Consider the following 18,577-nt stretch of genomic DNA (forward strand, 5'->3'; position numbering starts at 1 on the left):
TTTTGGTCATTTGCTGTAAGGTAGCTCATGCTTTGATTCTCTCCTGCCTCGTTTGAATAGATGTGTGTGTACTGTGTGGTTACCCTGACCCCTTAACCCCTATATATTATTCAGATGTCCCACTCTGGCAGGGGCTTGGCAAGTGCAGGAGTTATGGCGTATACTGACCAAATTATGGTTCATTACTTTTTGAATTGGAACTTCAGTCACTGCAGCTTGGTGCTAGTTCATTTTCAGATGCAAAACTTTTTTTTTACGAAAAGTGCACTGTTAAAGTGTGATTGGATTAAGACACAGCCTTATACATTTTGATTGCATATGTTAAAAGCATGTTACTGAAACCTGGCAGCAGAAAACAACTGGATTATCCTTCTCTCAACATTCTCTCCTGCCCACTCTAGGACTTTTCTGGTGTTGCCCCCAAAGCTGGTGGTCTCTCATGAGATCAATAAAGCGTACGTCACATTGACATGTTGAATTCTGCTGAAGCTTTTTGCTCCAGGCTCCAGAGACTCATCCACTCCCAGCTTGTCACTCCCTCCACCGCTAACCAAACACACTGAGTTGCTCTTCCTGTCATACAGCTCTCTCTCTCTCTCTCTCTCTCTCTCTCTCTCTCTCTCTCTATCTCTCCCTATTTCTCTCTCTCTATCCCTTTCTTTGCTTGACCCCTGTATTCAATCTCTGATTGACTGTTTGTGTGAGTGTATGGAAGTGTAGAAGTGAAGCTACTGATGGCGAGTTATGGCTCCTACACTGTCGTTATTGTGCCTCTGCAGAACAGCCTTTACAGCCTGGATGCCCTGAGATTCTTCCACTGGGTGAGCCACCTTGTGTGTGTTTGTTTGAAAAAGAAGCAGTGGATATAATTTAAAAGTAAGACTTATTATGGACAAAATCACAGGTGGACAGAGTATCCTAAATCCATTCTGAATTATTACTCAGGTAAAATGATGATCCATGTAAAAGTTAAAGTACCCTACAAACCTTTGGGGTAGAAGTACAAGAGTAGCAGCTCAGAAAGTGCTGAAGTACAAATTCTATACCCAGTTGAACTTTGTATTCACCTGAAAAACAGATTTACCATCTCAGAATACTCAGGAAAGGCAAATCCATTTGTATTGTACTCAAGTAAATGTATCTATACTTACGTACACAGACAAACACTACCGGCCAGGTTCCCAGATCCGGATTAAACCTAAATTTAGACCAAGAAGAATTTCCAGTGCCACTACAATTTAGGCCAAGAGTAGGCTTAATGTATGCCTGTGAAGGTGGTATTTTATGTAGCTGTATAATAATTTACTTCAAATAACATGTTCTTATTTAGTACCTTATGTTCATATTTGTTTAAACACAACACCTCATTAATAATTTAATTAATTTCAATGTCCGGCAAGATTGCACAACATGTTTTTGAGGTTTTTAAGTAGAAAAAAACCCCCCACAAAACAAAACCCCAGAAACTTGCATCACAACTGCAGGTATATTTCTGTGAGACTTAAGGCTAGAAGATTAGCCTGCATTCCCTGAACAGCTTTATGAATGTAGTCCAGTTGGGATGAATATATAGTAATTTTTTATAGGCCTTCATATAAATCTCCTTATGGTAACACACAACAATGTTTATGAGAATATTTAGCATCTTTGAAGTATTCTTAAATTTATGTAGAGTTCAAGCTTGGCACGCAGTAATCCTTGATACAAATTTCAGTTGTATGACACTATGCAGACACTATGTCATTACAGTCTGTGTGCAGATAATAATTCAAAGTACTGGGGGTTTTCTTGAAAACGATAAGTAATAAAAACTTGCCCCTTGAAACATTAAATCTCAAGATACACTTGCATCTGTACCTGTAGCTGTGGAAGCCTCTTTCTGACAAACTCTGGTCATATGTCCTGAATTTTTGTTTTTATAAATAATGTTTCTCTGTCAGCTAAAGCGACTGAGGGCTCTGGAGCGTGAGAAAGACAGTCTATGGATGAGTCTGCAGGTACTAGATCAGACACGGCTCTGGTATGAACACCAGCTGGAGAATATCTCAATAAGGCAAGCCAGGATTGGGACAAGAGATCAGGAAGTAAAGGTTGGTTTACACTGGCGTGAGATACATTTTTTTTTCTCCAGTTTTCAGACTAGAAACTAAATTCTGATGTTTTTAAGTTTCTGTCCCCCCCCCCACCCCCAAGGAAAATGCAAAAACAAACCAAATGTGTATGTAGTTTTCAATTCTGATAACAGTTTACATCAGTTTACTCAATTGTGTTGTTACTATAACATGTGACATATGTATATTATGTGACCATTGAGCAAATGCAAGTACAGTCTGATCATAAAAATTGAATTTGGCCTGTGAAACTTGTAAGTGGACATTCTTAAAATAAGTTTTCAGTGAACCTGATTTGTGTTGATGTGTGCACAAAGCCTATGCCTCTTTGTTAAAAAGATGTCTCAACAAATTTGCACTGGAGCTTTCAAGCTAATGTGGCTAACTAACAATGGACGCTTTTAGCCAGCAGTGCAATGTTGTTGTCTGCATAAAATATTAAGACATTTGTCTAAAACAATAGTAAGTTGTTAGACTCCCTTATGTGGTTACTGACATGTCATAACTTAATATATGAAAATAAACTAGAGTATGTATCATAGCTAAAAAAGTCATAGCAATTTTAATTTTATTTGTAATTTTGGATATTTTTACAGGTAACATTGTATCTTATAGTGTGACAGCATTTTTCTTTATTTTGTTTATTGTAACATCTATAATAAGTTACACCTGGATTGCAGGAGTTGTGAGGTGAACACCTCTCTTGGATCACACCACTGTTTCTGTGGGTTGCTATGCAACTAAACTGCTGCTACATTGCTTATGTGTATCTGCATAATATCATTGTCTTGAGAGGATGCATCTCCTGACCTTTGTTCTGAATCTTTGTGAAAAGAGGTCAGTGAGAGATAACTCAGCGATTTAAAGTGTCACTTAACATTACTCTTAGTCGAGGTGAATTTCTCTTTCCACTGAATAGTCTTTTGTTCTGTTGTAACACATATGTACATGAAGCCTGCACAGTCTTGCCTGTTATGTGTCAGTTTGATTGTTGCTCACACATAAAACTTACATTACTCCTCAAAAATTCGAAACAAATTGTAATTTACTATTAAATAAATTATTTATTTATTAATAATTTAGTTATTTCAACAATTATTAGATTGTTGAAAGGACTTGACCCAAGAAAGTGATTCTTAAGTTGTTTTTTTGTTAGCCTGTGTATTGATAGGGTCTGTGGGTGGTATATAATTAGTGTATAGCACCACCTACTGGTAATGTAAAGCACCAATTACTGATTGTGTAAAAGGCTTTCAGATTTAGCTGACAAATGGTCCAGGAAAAAAAACAAAAAAACAAAAATAACCTTAATGTAGTAAGGAATTCTAAAGCTTCAAACACTACTTTGAGATATATTTCTTGATTAGTTTAGAATCAGTTAATAATTTTGCTATATATTCTTGATACACGTGCATATATCTGCAATTAAGTTTTAATAAGTGTAATAAGTAGTTTTGTAATAAAGATGAGTGTAACCCTGTGTGTGTGTGTATGTGTGTGTGTATAAGGGCTGGACATGTGCTGTACGTTGCCGGATGCAGCGCGTAAATGGCAGCTTGGGTAGTTTGCTGAGTAATGCTAGTGTGTGGAGTAATTTTGTTCCTGATGAAAGAGAGGGATCAGACTGGGAGCTTCGCTGGAACAACGCCACACTCACACAGGTGTGGACACACACACACACACACACACACACACACACACACACACCAAAAACTAACCCTACATGCAGACCTTTGAGAATTTAATGTACTGAATATTAATCTTATAACTATACAGGGCCCTTAAATTCGGACTACATTTCTAGCAAATTTTAGCCATCCTTAGGTATAACAGATATTACATCAACTATTTATTTGTTGCAGATTGTGGGTGTGCTAGTGCAGTTTATCACTAGGGTGACACCTTCAAGTCTAGTCTTCTACACCATTAGTTTTGGAATATAATTGTACTTGAGCTGCATGTTAGATTTTTAGAGCTGCATGAACTCTATTTGCCCTGTTATGGTTATTGCTTTTTGTGCCTTTTATGTCAAAGTCCATTGCATGCCCCAGGAAGGAGGACACTGGAGGCAGGAGCTATTCTGACTTCTGGCCTTTTATTAGCACAAAGCATCTCAAGTTCAATATACACTTAGCCTTTTGGCTAAACATCAGATGAAAGAGTTTCAGTCTCTCTTCCTCTTCCTCTCCCTCCTCAGCTCTCTCCAGGCCTTTATTCCCATCAGCACACCTTTGCCAGGTGTTTCCCCACTGAGCTCGCATAAATAGTTACTAAGGGCTGGAGCTGAGGAGAGTTGTTGCTGCTGCAACCCCACCTCGGATCATGTGGTTCAGGGCTTCACTTTCCTGGTTGAGGCTCTGACTCCTTCACTACCTTGTTGTCTTGACAGGGAGGTGGCGCACAGTCAGCAACAAGGCTTTAGCAAGCCCCCTTCATCCACACACCAGTGGCTTGGGCCACACCTTTAATATTATATTTATAAAATGTTCTAATAGGCCCCTTTCCCCTTTCATGTCTGATGACATGTTACACTGTTTATACCTTGATCGAGAAAAATGTACATAATGCAATACCCTTTCATCTAACAGTGTACCTCTCTCTGTTGTGTTTTTATATACAGGGGGTGAGTGAAAAGAGTCAACAGATATCACAGTTGGAGCTTCAGAAAGAGAGTCTTATTCAGGAGAACTATGGCATGTATTATGTCTGACTTACACTGCAAACTGCACATAATCATTTTTACTGTAAATGATGTAAATATGTTTGATAACCTGTAAATAAGATGGAATTATTGTATAAAATATTACTGTTTCAGAGCCTGTGTGGTTAGATTGTACACTTTGTGGTTAAAATATTTATAGATGTTCTTTCCAATAAGTGAAATCAGCTATTTTAAGGTGCACCTATTCTGAACACCGAGGTTCAGTTGTGCACACACAGCTTGTATAATCTCTTAAAAATGCATGGATCAGCTGCACATAAACCTGAGGTCACCATGCCCAAGACCAAGCATCAGCTAGAGGGATGTGTAGCCCCCTCTGCACTGAGATGTGGAGAACTGTGTTCTTTGGAGTGATGAATCTCCATTTTGGGGTTGGAGTTCAACTTTGAGTTGAAGTACAGTGAGCTGTACAGTGAATAATATATGTATCATTTCCCAGAAGAAGGACCAAAGAGACAAGGAACATGATCCAAAACATCAGAATACACTCCACTTAGGGTTGCAACTTTTCAGTTGACCACTAGAGCGCAGTAAATGATAACATGAAAAGTGGTGGTACATGTTGAGGGCAGGGTTGTGCATCAGGTAGAGTTACTGCCACACAGCTCCAGGGCCCTGGGGTTTTTCGTTCAGTCACTACTTTGAGGATTCTGACTGTGAGGGGTTTCTGTCAGCATGGGTTTGAAGATGCACAAGTGTCTGTAGGTGTGAGTGTATAAATGAGCAAGCCTTGAAATTACTACACTGCGCTTAGTGATTCCAATGAGCTCCTGACCCATCATGACCCTGAAGAAAAAAAAAGCAGTTGAATGAATGAAAGAATGAATGAAAGTCTTAGTTAACACACACACACACACACACACACACACACACACACACAAACAGACATACACAAATGATTCCATGGAGTTAATGCAGTGTATTCGAAGATGTAGAGATAGTAAAATTGTAGAGTAGTGTACAATGTTTCCAAAGACAGGGGATAGAGGCCCCATATCAGCAATAGAAGCAAAGTGCGTGTGAAGTTCTAAGAGGTCAAATTCAAAATAATAACATTGATTTTAAGGGCTTCTAAAGCTCAGAGACTGTAGATGAGTTCCTTCTCCTAGGGTTGTTGTCTGTGCAAGAACTCACTATGCAGACAGGTATGTCATTAATGGAGTGAATCACCTTGGAGTGAATCACCTTGCCATTGGAAATGACAGATCCTTAATTCTGATGATCTGAAGATATATACACCAGTCAGCCATAAGATTAAAACCATTCACAGCTGGTTGGCTTATATTATCTTATCACACTGGGTGGGATATTTTAGACAGCAAGTGAATTGTTACTTCTAGTAGATGATGTTGGAAGCAGCAAAAATGGGCAAATGTAATGATCTGAGTGAATTTGGCAAGAGTCGGTTTGTGATGTTCATAATGTTTTGTTCAGATCATCTCCGTTTTTGTTGGGAGTTCCCTGTATGCAGTGGTTATCCATTCATTATCTGTAACCGCTTATCCAATTTAGGGTCGCGGGGGGTCCAGAGCCTACCTGGAATCATTGGGTGCAAGGCGGGAATACACCCTGGAGGGGACGCCAGTCCTTCACAGGGCAACACAGACACACACACCTATGGACACTTTCGAGTCGCCTGCAACGTGTGTTTTTGGACTGTGGGAGGAAACCGGAGCACCCGGAGGAAACCCACACGGACACGGGGAGAACACACCAACTCCTCACAGACAGTCACCCGGAGCAGGAATCGAACCCAGGTCCCTGGAGCTGTGTGACTGCGACACTACCTGCTGCACCACCGTGCCGCCCTGCAGTGGTTAGGACCTACCAAAAGTGCTATAAAGAAGGACTATCAGGGAACCAGCCACAAGGCCATAAGGCTCATTGATATACAAGTGGACCAAAGGCTAGTTCAGCACAAATTGTGAGGCACTATTCAAACAGTTTTCTATCACAGCAATCATTAACCCTTTCAGACGTAATATATCATTTTTATGTGATATATACTGTAGTATGGATGAGAGCAGATATACAACACTCTAAATTTGCAGACACCTGCTTAGACAACATTACGTCTGAAATCAAGACCTTAGACGTATGTGTGGCTAATCCACAAAGTTTTATTACATGTCATGCTTTTCTGTGGAGGTTAAACAAGTTTCTTGTTCACAACTGAAAATCTGTGTCGCTAATGGGTGCATCTAAATATAGTGGAACTCGTGTAACATAGAGTGTCTATACATTTTGGACATATATAGGGCATTAAGGATCAAGGTGAAAGGGGCCAAGGGAGATGAATCTGAATTCATATGTTTGTGGAGCATCTGAGGAAGTTTGTTTTGTACAGCTGTGCAGTGAAAATGTGGACAGAACATTCCACATCGATATGAGCACTGAACATTAATGCATTACGGCAGGGAGTGAATTTGTGAGCCACAGAAAAGGAGGTTTACAAAGATTAATCAAAGCTTGGAGTATTCATTGAGATTAAGCCTCACGGCTTTGGGTAAGAAGCTCTTTGAGTGTCCTGTTGTTGTGGTGCTGGTTTTGATGGCCCTGAATTTGAATTCCATGAATTCCATCCATTACTTAATACTGCCACAAACTCATCATGCTGCAGAACCTGGAAGATTGAAGGTAGCACACACTTTGTTTGAGATATGTTAAGCTAGCTGATGTGTCTTTTCAAACTGCTGCTATAACATTGCCACTGGACAGCTCAGCATGCTTGGAGGAGAATGCTAACTGCCGAATTTGCTAACAGAAAGATGCATGACACTAATTTTTGGAGGGAGAATGAGGGCCATTCGACCTGCATACAGAAAATGAGTGAGCAAATTTGCTCAATTGGACACTCAGCATCTGATTGCTGGCATATCACTGGGGGCTAGACAGATGAACTACCAATGATAGGTTGTGATGATGTTTACTGTTGGTGATAAAGTTGAATGTTTAGCCCTCAGAGTCACTGCTGAACTGTGAATAGGCCACCGACCAAAAATATCTAACCAACAGCGTCCTGTGGGCTGCGTCTTGTTTCCACTGATGCAGGACTATAGGGGCAGTAAGTGGACACAGTGCTTTTAAACTCGAGCAGCCCTGCTGTGTCTGTTCCATTCATACATTTAACACATGCTAAAACAACAACGTTATGTATATATTACAGTATATATACAAAAAGCATTATTGTTATTATTATTATTTTGTCTCATTAATAGCAGGTCTATCAGAGGTGTCATATGTCACGTTAGTTAGAGCACAGAAAACATAGAAATGTGTACAGGACTTCTTCAGTTACTAGCAGTGGAGCTCTGGTTTGTTCTGGGCTTTTCCTCTGCTGCCCACTTCTCATTTGCATTTTTACTGATGAAGGGAGACCTGTTGCAACATGCTACAGTTGCTACTCTGGTGGTCCCTCATTGATCTCAGCACAGTTGATAAGAACTATCTTCACATCACATTACTCACACATACACACACACACACACACACACACACACACACACACACACACAATACACATACACAATATGAGTGTATAAAACAGACAAATTTGTTCCCACAATCTGATATATTTCTTGCATTTGAATTTATATGAACACACACACACACACACTCACACATATAGTTCTTGTATATAAATTTCAGGTATATCACAAACACACACACACACACACACACACACACACACACACACACACACACACACACACATTCAGACACAAACAGACAGACAGAACCACACACAAAACCCCTCTCTCAAAAACATAAACACACTTAGGCTAGTGATGGCCTGTGGCAGTGCCGTTCTTTCACAGGTTCACTGAGACTAAACATGACTTCACCCTGCAGCATGTGGCTACAAGCTGCAGAAACAAAGTCACATCTGATAATAAAAAAAGCTCATTTGAAACCACCAGCCAGGACACACCAATGTATAAACTGCTGTGACTTTTGTGAGAGTATATGTCATTACTGTCAGAACAAATCCTTGTATTTCCATTTTAGTTTTTCATTTTCTTGGCATAATCCAAACATGCCTATTGTTCTTTACACTGTGCAAAAATTAATGGACAGAACAACTGAAAGGTCTTTTCTGAAACAGAAATAAATCACCATAACTTACATTTGAAAAAATATATTTTACAATAAAAAACAATATAAGTAAAAGGTGTTAAATCGTTCACAGCATACACTGTAAAAATGAAAACTTACAATTTTATATAAGACTTTTTTTCGTGGCTTTTGTAATATTTCTATTTCTATTTTGTAATATTTTGGTATATTAAAAAAAAAAACCTCAAATATTTTAGTAGTCTAGCCAGGGTTAGGTAAAAAAACAGCTCAGTTTATCAGATAAACATCACTGCTGTGAGACCAAGGTAGCTTCCAGCTGCTTTAGTTTTTTTTCTGTTCTCCTGTATTATATATTTTAGCAGTGTCCATGCTGTATTTCATTACTCCAGTGGTTCTGAATGAAATGTTTGCCTAAGAACTGAGGGCACAAGTTTGAAAAAGTTGTGAGTCTAGCTTACAAAGCTCTGGGCAAAGTCGTGGATCTTTAACTCACTTTACTCAAGCAGTTATTGGCCTGCATGTTTCACAGATCATGTGATGTGTCACCTAGGTAATAAGTGAAGGATCTGAAAAAATTTTAATGAATGGCAGAAAATATACAGCGTAGATTACAGGGCAATTATATGGGAACAAACAGAAATACTGTATGGTCCAAACATTTAGCATCATTTTAGTTGCAGCCCCAAACAATATTCAACAAACTGGTACATTTTGAAAACTGGTTGTGTTTAGGTGATGTGATTAAAAAAACAGAATTATTGTGTGCCTACTTGTGTAGGTATTGCCATCATTGTCATGTGACAAATTGCAATGTAATTTCCGGCAGTGGGGTAGTTTATTGCTTTCCTACACAGTCCAGTCATTGCACTCCACTAAACCCACTACATTCTGGTCCAAAAAAATAAAAACCCACATCAAAACTAAACTAAAAAATACCTTTGTGATTATCCTTGGAATTGTGACAATTTGCTATTGTTATTTTTAATTTATTGTTAATTATTATTATTATTTTTAAATCATTTTAATTCATTCACTTTTACTTAAACCAACAGTATATGGGTGTGTGTTTGCAAATGGAACCTTGCTGTTAAATAAATCAAACATAATGGTAAAATTTACACAAGCTGTTACTCTACACTCATTCTCTTTAAAGCATATGGTTAGTTTACAATGCTTTATAAAGTTCAGTGCTGGGACACTGAATAACTTTTACTTTCTTTTCTATTATATGGATATTATATGGAATCCACTACTTTGCAATGTTTTTGAAATGGCAGTTAGAAACAAAAATCACTCTCCTCCACTGGTCTACAATCTCTGTCCCTTCCTTTGAAAGCTCCTTATGGAAGTGAAATAGTCCTAGTGACACTATACAAGACTTTACACACTTTTTTGAATCAATGACAAACATTTATATGCTTGATTCAGCCGTATGATTCACATTATATACTAAATGAAACATGGATGTGATGGAAGATTCTCTACAACCAAATCTCAGCGATGACTGTGTCTGCAGGATAGCGTATTTAAATTTGATCGTCTAAAAATTCATTATATATAAAAGTATAAAAAGATTGTGATGTCACAACCATTCGTACTTTCATAATGAAAATAATGAAAGTTTATTTTTCCAAAACTTCTTTTGGAACTTGGTTGCTGTCATTTCAAAACGTACCATAAGAAAACCAACCATTTTAATCCTGAGAGATTATAGGAATATAATCCTGAATATAAATTTAGAATATGATCATGTAAAAATGAATTATGACTGTTACAAACAATGTACGACCATCATCAATATTATAAGTGATAATAAAATACGAGAATGTATGTAGAATAAGGACCTCTTGACATGAATAGAAGCACAATCCACTCTGAGTTGAGGCATGTTGTGCAAGCTGCAGCACTTGGGCAATGAATTTCTTTGCACACATTGTTTATTAATTCACTGCTGACATTTGCATAAATGATTGTAACTCTTGTGATTGCAAATGGGAGACACAATTATGTCTTGTGATCTTATTTGCAAGGCACTAATTACACTTGATTTAATTTCACCGGGAATTAAAAACATTTTCATTTATTATTATTTTTCCATTTGTTCTAACATTTTTCCGCCCTCTGCTTTGACGTACCCACCATTTGATCTAATTGCTGTTTACTGTGTGATTGTATATCACCTACAGTTTCATGTGTATGAATGTATTAATATCTGTATTTTGAATATTACCCTCTGCAATGTGACTGAACTTGTTGCAGTAAAAAAACAAACAAAAAAAAACACACAAAAACTCGATTGTTGACATCTTTATGTGGCTGGAGTTGAAACCAGTTTCACCTTGCAGCTTGGCTTCACGTACCTGAGCAAAAGAAAGTGGAGTTATAGATGTGCTTGTGAGGAATTTAGAAGTTGATAAGCATCTTTGTGGGTACATGTTGGAGTCCTAATGGAAGGCTTTAATGTGCGTAACTCCCAGTGAACCATTAAGGCCAGGGTACCAGCAACTTTGGTTAATTACCGCTTCTTATTTGCGAGGATGCAGTAAACACCTTTTGTTGGACGCGTCATGCTTCTATGACAGTAAAAATCTCTCTTCCGTCTCTCTATGGTTCACTGGGCCTTTGCTCTGCTGGTGCACCCTCCTCTCCTCCCGCAATCCCCCAGTCTGCCTCAGTGTTTAGCGGATTGAGAGTTAGATCGGCAATAGGAAATGCAAACCACTTCCATGCAGGTCCACTAAAGCGTGAAGGATAAACAAGGTATGGGTTTAGGGATTGTTTTTTTTTCTTCTTCTTCTTTTTTTTTTTTTTTTTGATTAGGGGGTGTGCATTTTTGTGGCTTCTTTGGTTTCATTGAGCTTATCCCCCCACTTCCTCTGCCTTCTTAATAATAAGCTATTCCACCAGCTATTCCCCAGACCTTCTTTTGAAGAGCACTTACAGCAGAGCGGAGATGAGATGGTAAGTTTGATATTCGCTGATCAAAAAAATGTTACAGCCAAATCTTTCTTTTAATCAACATGTTGCACCTAGCAACACATATCCTTGAATTATGCCCCTATGTCTCAGTGATATCACAGACTAAAATATACCAAACTTTATTTTGTGTCAGGTCCTGTGCTGGCTGGCAAAAATTTGACTATAAAATTGTCACTTCTTAAAAATTAAGGTGCCAAGGGGATGGAAATTATGGTTCGCTTTTTAAATTATACACAGGATAAGATGTAAAATATTCTACGCCAGTCCATTAGAGCTTTACATAGGGCCCAGCCCACTCTCTTCCTACCAGCAACCACAAAATGTTTTTATCTCCTTGCTGAACATTTTCAAACAGAAAATGGATGGTTCCAGTTGTTTCAATTAGAAGTGCAAGTGTGATAAAGAACTTTTGTTTAAACAACCTAATAACCCTTAATATGTTGTAGGCATTGATGGATATGAGTTATGAATGATATGAGTGACCACCAATTTTCTTTTACAATTTCTTTTACATGTCATTCAGAGGGTTTGCATGTGAAATATAGAGAACCTTACCAGCTCAGTGGTATTCCTATTAGATTTGCTGTGAAATGAGCCTGAGGTGATGGTCTGAACTGTGCAAAAACCTCATTTCCAGAAAAGTTGGGTCATTGTGTAAAATGCAATAAAACATGAATCTGGGATTTGATAATCCTCTTAAAGTTTTAATCAAATGATAAAAACACGAAGAAAAGATTTTCGGTGTTTTCATTAAACAACTTGATTGTATTTTGTAAATAAAACCACATTTTGAATGCGATGTTTGCAATACACTTCAGAAAAGTTGGGACATGTTTACTATTTTGTTACATCACCAGCCTTTTCAGTTTCACTGTTTAATCATATGGGATTTAGGAATACTAAGAATCAACAACTAAATCATACCTGCTCTGTCATGACTATTAAAGAACAGGGTGAAAGGTTGCAAAAAGTATGCATAGCAACAAATTGATCATGGGGGTGGAATTAACAAGTTAAAATATAAGAAAACAATCCCAATTAGTGAAAAAAGTGACAGAGGTCCCTCTCAAAATACGTCTTATTTTCTCCAATTTATGAAAATACATGAAATCGTGAAGCCCCAATGAGACTGAGGGTGGCTTGGAAGACTTCCACAGAATACATCGTCCTGCCAGCAAAGACTTAAAGGCCTGTACTTCACCTTGTACTTGTGTCAGCTGAGGTGGCTGAGCAGAGAGGCCACCTTGCTGCTCAACATTTAATTTCAGTCCCAAAAACTCTCGACATAAACCCAAAATAACAAATCTAAAATCTAAATCCTGGTATAGTGGGGCAATAAAAAAACATGAGACAGATCACAGGGAGAGACTGAACATCTATCGCAGCAGTCATCTACAGCACAAGGGTAGAACCTATATAGCTGGGACCGGGATAAGTGTTTTCTGTGTGAAACCTTAAAACGGAATTAGCTGGAGCCTTGCACAGGGCACACACAAACGTACCAACAGATTTGTCCCTATATTTGAACTTTTGAACATATCTGCATAGTGTTATTTACACGCTTGAAGACGTATGATAATTGAATTAAGCAGTCAATGACAAGGCTGAACATTTCCACTCTGACGCTGCAGTTTTCCAAAGGCAGTCTCAAAGGGACGAGTTCAGACAACCAGGATATCTTGCCTCATCAACCTAAGGAACCAATTCCATCAACTGGTGAGTGGTGGATGGGTAAAGTGGAGATAGAAGTGGAAACTAATTTGTACAAATGTGTTTGTAGATATTAGTGCATTAAATTAAGGGGAAAGTTACATCTGCATTACTTTTAAGACATTATGCTTTTTATTTTTTTTAATACATCTTCTAAACATATACATTTAATGAATGGAGGTGACCCATTTTAAAGGGTTTCTTATTTAAGAATCACTAACAATGACTCTGACATAACCCTTGGAATGTTCCCAACTGAAGCACTTGTTATTGGCTGCCATTACTCTGTTTGAATGTGAGGAAATGGTAATGCATAGCTTCCTTCCTTTAAGATGGAGCTGCTGTATTTGTTGTGTTAGATCAGATTGAGTGTAGTGAGTCACATGGATAGATGGAGGACTGCCATTGCTTTCTAGCTCATGATGAATTCTGTTGGGCAAATCTGATTCCAAGAATGCATTCATATGTATTCAGCAGCATATCATACACTGAGATAATTTAATTTATTTTAACTGCTACTTCAAAGAACATGAGCAATAAAATGTAATAATAAACAGATGAAAAGGGAGAAGCCTGCTTTAGCAGTGCATTAATAAGGTGATGAGTGTGGAAGGGCGTGGTGGCTATTTGTGACTTTGAAGCACATAGAACACTAGGCACATTCCCATATTCAATGTAAGTCCAACAGTCTGTAGACACTCTTTGTAAGTATTCAACCTATTAGGAAACTAATTTTTAGTTGTACACACAGTTTGAATTATCTACATAGACAAGCACTGACTGATAATAAACTGGTTTGTTGTGGAGTGAGCCTGAAGTCACCTTACTCAATGCCAAATGTCAGACGCTGCAGTATGGTGCACCAACACTGTTCACTGATGGTGGTTAGAGTTTGAATTTTTGAAAAAGGACAGTGAATGAATAAACTTGAACATGAAAATCAAGTTAACATGGGGCATATATTACAGTTCTCATTATGAAGGGAATTGTAGCTTCCACTTTGGTGTAATATTTGTTATATTTCCTTGATTACATTGATATACTAATCATTTTCCCACACAAGTTTCAGTGTAGTCACTAGAAGAGTAATTCTAGTGTTAGAGATGAATATTGGCTAATATATTAGTGCTCTGATTTTCCTAATAAATGCTCATTGTCCATTGATTATTACATTTTAAAATATAACTGGAAGCACTGGTTATATCAATGTAACTTCTTGTCATTTAAAAGCTGTATTTGAACAGGAGGGCTACAGTGATGAAGCTCCCTGGAAGTACAGATAAAAATGAATGGTGAAAAAGCAAAAACAAGCAGCATTATTAATTTAAAATGACTAATAGAGATATAAAAAAGTCATGAAGATTAATTTAAAAATCTTAAAATAACCAGCTGTGAAGAGGATTAATGGTGTTTCAAAGCTTGGCCCATGTCAGTATAGTGGCTGCCTAACAAACTGACTTGCCACACTTACTCAGTACAGTGTACAAACCAGGGACCTCTACAATAAATATGACATGGAAGATTAATGCTGTGTCCTTCATATCTGAAGAAAGAACCAACATTTCAAAGGATTTCTCCAATTTTTCACCAACAACCCTTAAATAAAGGAACCTGAATGAAACCTCAGTGTTGCTAATAATTACACATGTCAGTAATTATTACCCGCCCTTTAATTGTGAGTAAATAGAGCCTTGGGTAAGAGCTCATTAAGGGAGTTCAGCAGCAGCAGAACAAACAAACCACAACCTTTTTCACCCTGATTGCTTTTTATTTTGCCTTTATTCTTCAGCCTTGGGTTTCTCAGTGAGACACTAAAGACCCTGTCTGGCTTTCTGATCATGGATTATGTGCACCTGAGCTCTGCTGAGTCTAAACCAATACACTTGGTTCTGTTTAATGACCTGAGACACAGAAAGTCAAGCTCAGGCTTTTATTATTGTTCTGTAATGGCCTTCATTTTCCATTCTACCATGTATTCTGTGCACTCCTGTGGGAATTAGTTTATAAAATAATGCCTTAGTTACTTAGCATTATTCACAAAACAGGTGTTATATCCATTTATTACACACAACTTGTCGATTTTGCTGTAGAAAGGATGTGTGTGATACAAAATGAAACTGGTTATATATAGTCTGTCTATTGCTAAAGTGAAATAGAAAGAGTTTCCCACGAAATCTAGCCTTCTGATGAGAAAGATATACTAAACTCACAAGGCACTTTATTAGACACCCCTAAATTGTGGGCCCCCTTAATGGTGTACAGCATTTTTATTTTACATCACACAGAAATTAGTGACTTCAAAACACAGGAACTGTGCTTTTTCCGGTACCGAACATTCAAATGTTATGGTTTTGGTACCTGTTAACCTTTGGTACCAGGACAAACTAGTGGTTCTTAGGAGATTCTTGGTAACACATGATAACAGAGCATGACTGTTCAGCCAATTTACCCTTTCCAGTTAAAGATAACATCACCAAACACTTCTTTAAGACCAGTATCTGCCCCAGAATGTAAACTGTTAAAAGCTATGCTGATGTATTTTGTATGTTTGTCCATCTGGGACAGTATAGCATAATGTTTTATGCTAGCAAACAACTGCATGAGCACATAATACAGGTATTTAATTAAATAGATGATTTACAGTGACACAGATGAATTATTAATTGGGGCTTATATAATTAATTAAATCATTGTCTTTAACCGCTGATTCAGTTCAGGGTCCAAATAACTGGGCACAAGGCAGGAACACACCCTTCGCAGGGCAACACACACACTTACGCATTCACTCACGCCTACAGACACTTTTGAGTCGCCAATCCACCTACCTACGTGTGTTTTTGGACTGTGAGAGGAAACCCATGCAGACGTGGGGAGAACACACCAAATTTCTCACTGACAGCCACCTGGAGTGGTACTGGAACCCACAAGCCCAGGATCCTGGAGCTGTGTGACTGCGACGCTACCTGCTGCGCCACCGAGCCACCCTGGATTTTATAAATGAATATATTAAATAGGTGCAAAACCTTTTATCGTATATTAAATTTTTTTTTTCTTTTATTATACCCTATATACAAAGTATTAAATGAACAAAAAAGCAGCAAATTGTTCTAAATATTTGTGTCACTTCTACACAAATATTTAATTTGAACCCTACCATTTCCTTTGAATATCAGGTTTTTTTTGGCCATCTCCCCACAATAAACATTATATTTTGGCCAAAAGTCCTATTATATAGGGGTTTCTAATAACATAGACAGTGAGTATAGTTTAAAAATGGGCAACAAAAATATTTTCAGAAATATCAAAAACCCATTCACAAACCTCTCCAGGATAACCTTTGATCTCCATCAAAGAAAGTCCAAATCATTCTGGACTGTATAAATTAGTATCACTTAGTATCATTGTCAATATTTACAATTTCTGTCTTTTCAGTAGCATGTATCTCCATGGTCACTCAGGCTGTGTTTTGACTCTCCATCACTGTTACACTCTGTGAGCTGAGTACTGACCACTGTTCCTCTCTCACTCACAGCTTTGAGCTCAGTCATGGCCTCTGGCAAACGCAGCTCCAGAAGGTTCTGCAGGTGTTTGATGTAGCTGATAGCTGCGCGTAGCGTCTCCACCTTGCTGAGTCTTTTATCCTCAAACTCTTGGGGCAGGTGTTCTCTGAGTCTGGCGTAACCCTCGTTCACACACCGCACCCTCTGCCTCTCACGCTCGTTGCGCTTGCGAATGAAGGCAGGCTCAAAGGAGTAGTCATAAACGGCCAGGTGTCCAGGGAACGGCAGGTAGGAGAAGTGTCCACTGTACCTGTGGCTGTACACTGGGTCTAGATAAGTTGGTTCAAAGTGGAGAGGTAGGTTCAAACCATCTCTGAATGGAGAGTGCTGGTGGTCAATCGATAGGCCAAAGGCTAAAGGTCGCGAGTAAGAGCCTTGGGAGTGGTCAGCAGCCATTTCCCTGAAAGACAGAGACACATGTAGCTTCTGAAATGAAGTGGTTGATTTCATTTTATCATGCAGTTTTTGTGACTGATTGTTTGTAAACATGCAATTAAATATTCATTACATAGTGTAAGTATGTAATTAATCATGTTTGCTTTTAGTTTACAGTCTGTACCAACAGATTTGAGTCTTCCAATATTCAGTTTTAAACATAATAAAGCATGTTGCATATATGCAATACAAAAATAAAATTATATTTATGTTCAAAATAGAACAAAACGAGTTATCTTTTATGTACGATAACACGTATTATTAATAAAAAAATTGGATACTCTTTTTACAATTCCTCCATAATTATTAATATCAAATTACAGTACACTTTTGTTATCGCAGGGAATAGTCATAAAGTAAAAAAAAACAAACAAACAAAAAAAAAAACTGTAGACACAGATAAAAATTATTTTTTCACTACATAAGTTACATATTATTTCCATAGTATTTACTGTGGATAACAGCCTTATGCACATAGCCTTAAGACTAAAACAAAGCTTTAAGAGTTTAATGGTTTCAGGTTATTTAATCTTTTTTAAAGACAAACAAATTGAATTAAAGTTGCACCCTTACTTGGCAGATCACTGTTACCCGAACCTGGCGTTTTCCTGCACTTGATGTAAATCATAGATAGCTCTTGATCCAGAGTGTACTCTTTGTAGTGTACAGCTTAAGTCAACAAGTTTTCCACTCTCCAGCAATTTCAACCTGACTGGAGGATATGTAGCAGTGGGTGTGATCTTGTAAAAAAAATAAAAAGAGACACGACTTTCAGCACCCCCCACTTTCTGGGTGCAGATGAAACGATAAGGTGTGATACCTGCAGCAGAGGGAGGAGATAAGTTCATCAGCTCTTCCTCCATTCTCCTATGGCTGAAGAGGTGCAGTAAATGGAGATCCTCACAGAAAACCAACCAACAAACAAAGAGGAAGTCAGATTCTTATTTAGATTACAATTAAATTTCAAAAAACATCTTAAGTGT

General features: G+C 38.0%; 2 protein-coding genes across 2 annotated transcripts; one reads left to right on the forward strand and one right to left on the reverse strand.

The window, feature by feature from the left end:
* The first annotated feature begins 621 nt into the window (after positions 1-621).
* sapcd1 (suppressor APC domain containing 1) lies at positions 622-4,889 on the forward strand. Its single transcript, XM_066666910.1, has 4 exons — positions 622-821; positions 1,941-2,090; positions 3,620-3,772; positions 4,732-4,889. The coding sequence occupies exons 1-4, from the start codon at positions 735-737 to the stop codon at positions 4,819-4,821; spliced, it is 480 nt and encodes a 159-aa protein (XP_066523007.1). The 5' UTR covers positions 622-734; the 3' UTR covers positions 4,822-4,889.
* A 7,789-nt stretch (positions 4,890-12,678) lies between these two features.
* Positions 12,679-18,284, reverse strand: LOC136695310 (achaete-scute homolog 5). The gene is made up of 2 exons (XM_066669318.1): positions 18,168-18,284; positions 12,679-17,559 (listed from the first exon to the last, which is right to left on the reverse strand). The coding sequence occupies exon 2, from the start codon at positions 17,553-17,555 to the stop codon at positions 17,028-17,030; it is 528 nt and encodes a 175-aa protein (XP_066525415.1). The 5' UTR covers positions 17,556-17,559; positions 18,168-18,284; the 3' UTR covers positions 12,679-17,027.
* Between the last annotated feature and the right edge of the window lie 293 nt (positions 18,285-18,577).

This window comes from Hoplias malabaricus, chromosome 4 (genome assembly GCF_029633855.1).
Source record: "Hoplias malabaricus isolate fHopMal1 chromosome 4, fHopMal1.hap1, whole genome shotgun sequence".
Classification (NCBI taxonomy): domain Eukaryota; kingdom Metazoa; phylum Chordata; class Actinopteri; order Characiformes; family Erythrinidae; genus Hoplias; species Hoplias malabaricus.

Bases quoted from the DNA above. Each gene is read 5' to 3' on its own strand.
- sapcd1 (XM_066666910.1), top strand. From the start codon at position 735: ATGGCGAGTTATGGCTCCTACACTGTCGTTATTGTGCCTCTGCAGAAC. The intron at 822-1,940 runs GTGAGCCACCTT...TTTCTCTGTCAG, and splicing joins CCCTGAGATTCTTCCACTGG to CTAAAGCGACTGAGGGCTCT. The intron at 3,773-4,731 runs GTGTGGACACAC...TTTTATATACAG, and splicing joins ACAACGCCACACTCACACAG to GGGGTGAGTGAAAAGAGTCA.
- LOC136695310 (XM_066669318.1), bottom strand. From the start codon at position 17,555: ATGGCTGCTGACCACTCCCAAGGCTCTTACTCGCGACCTTTAGCCTTT.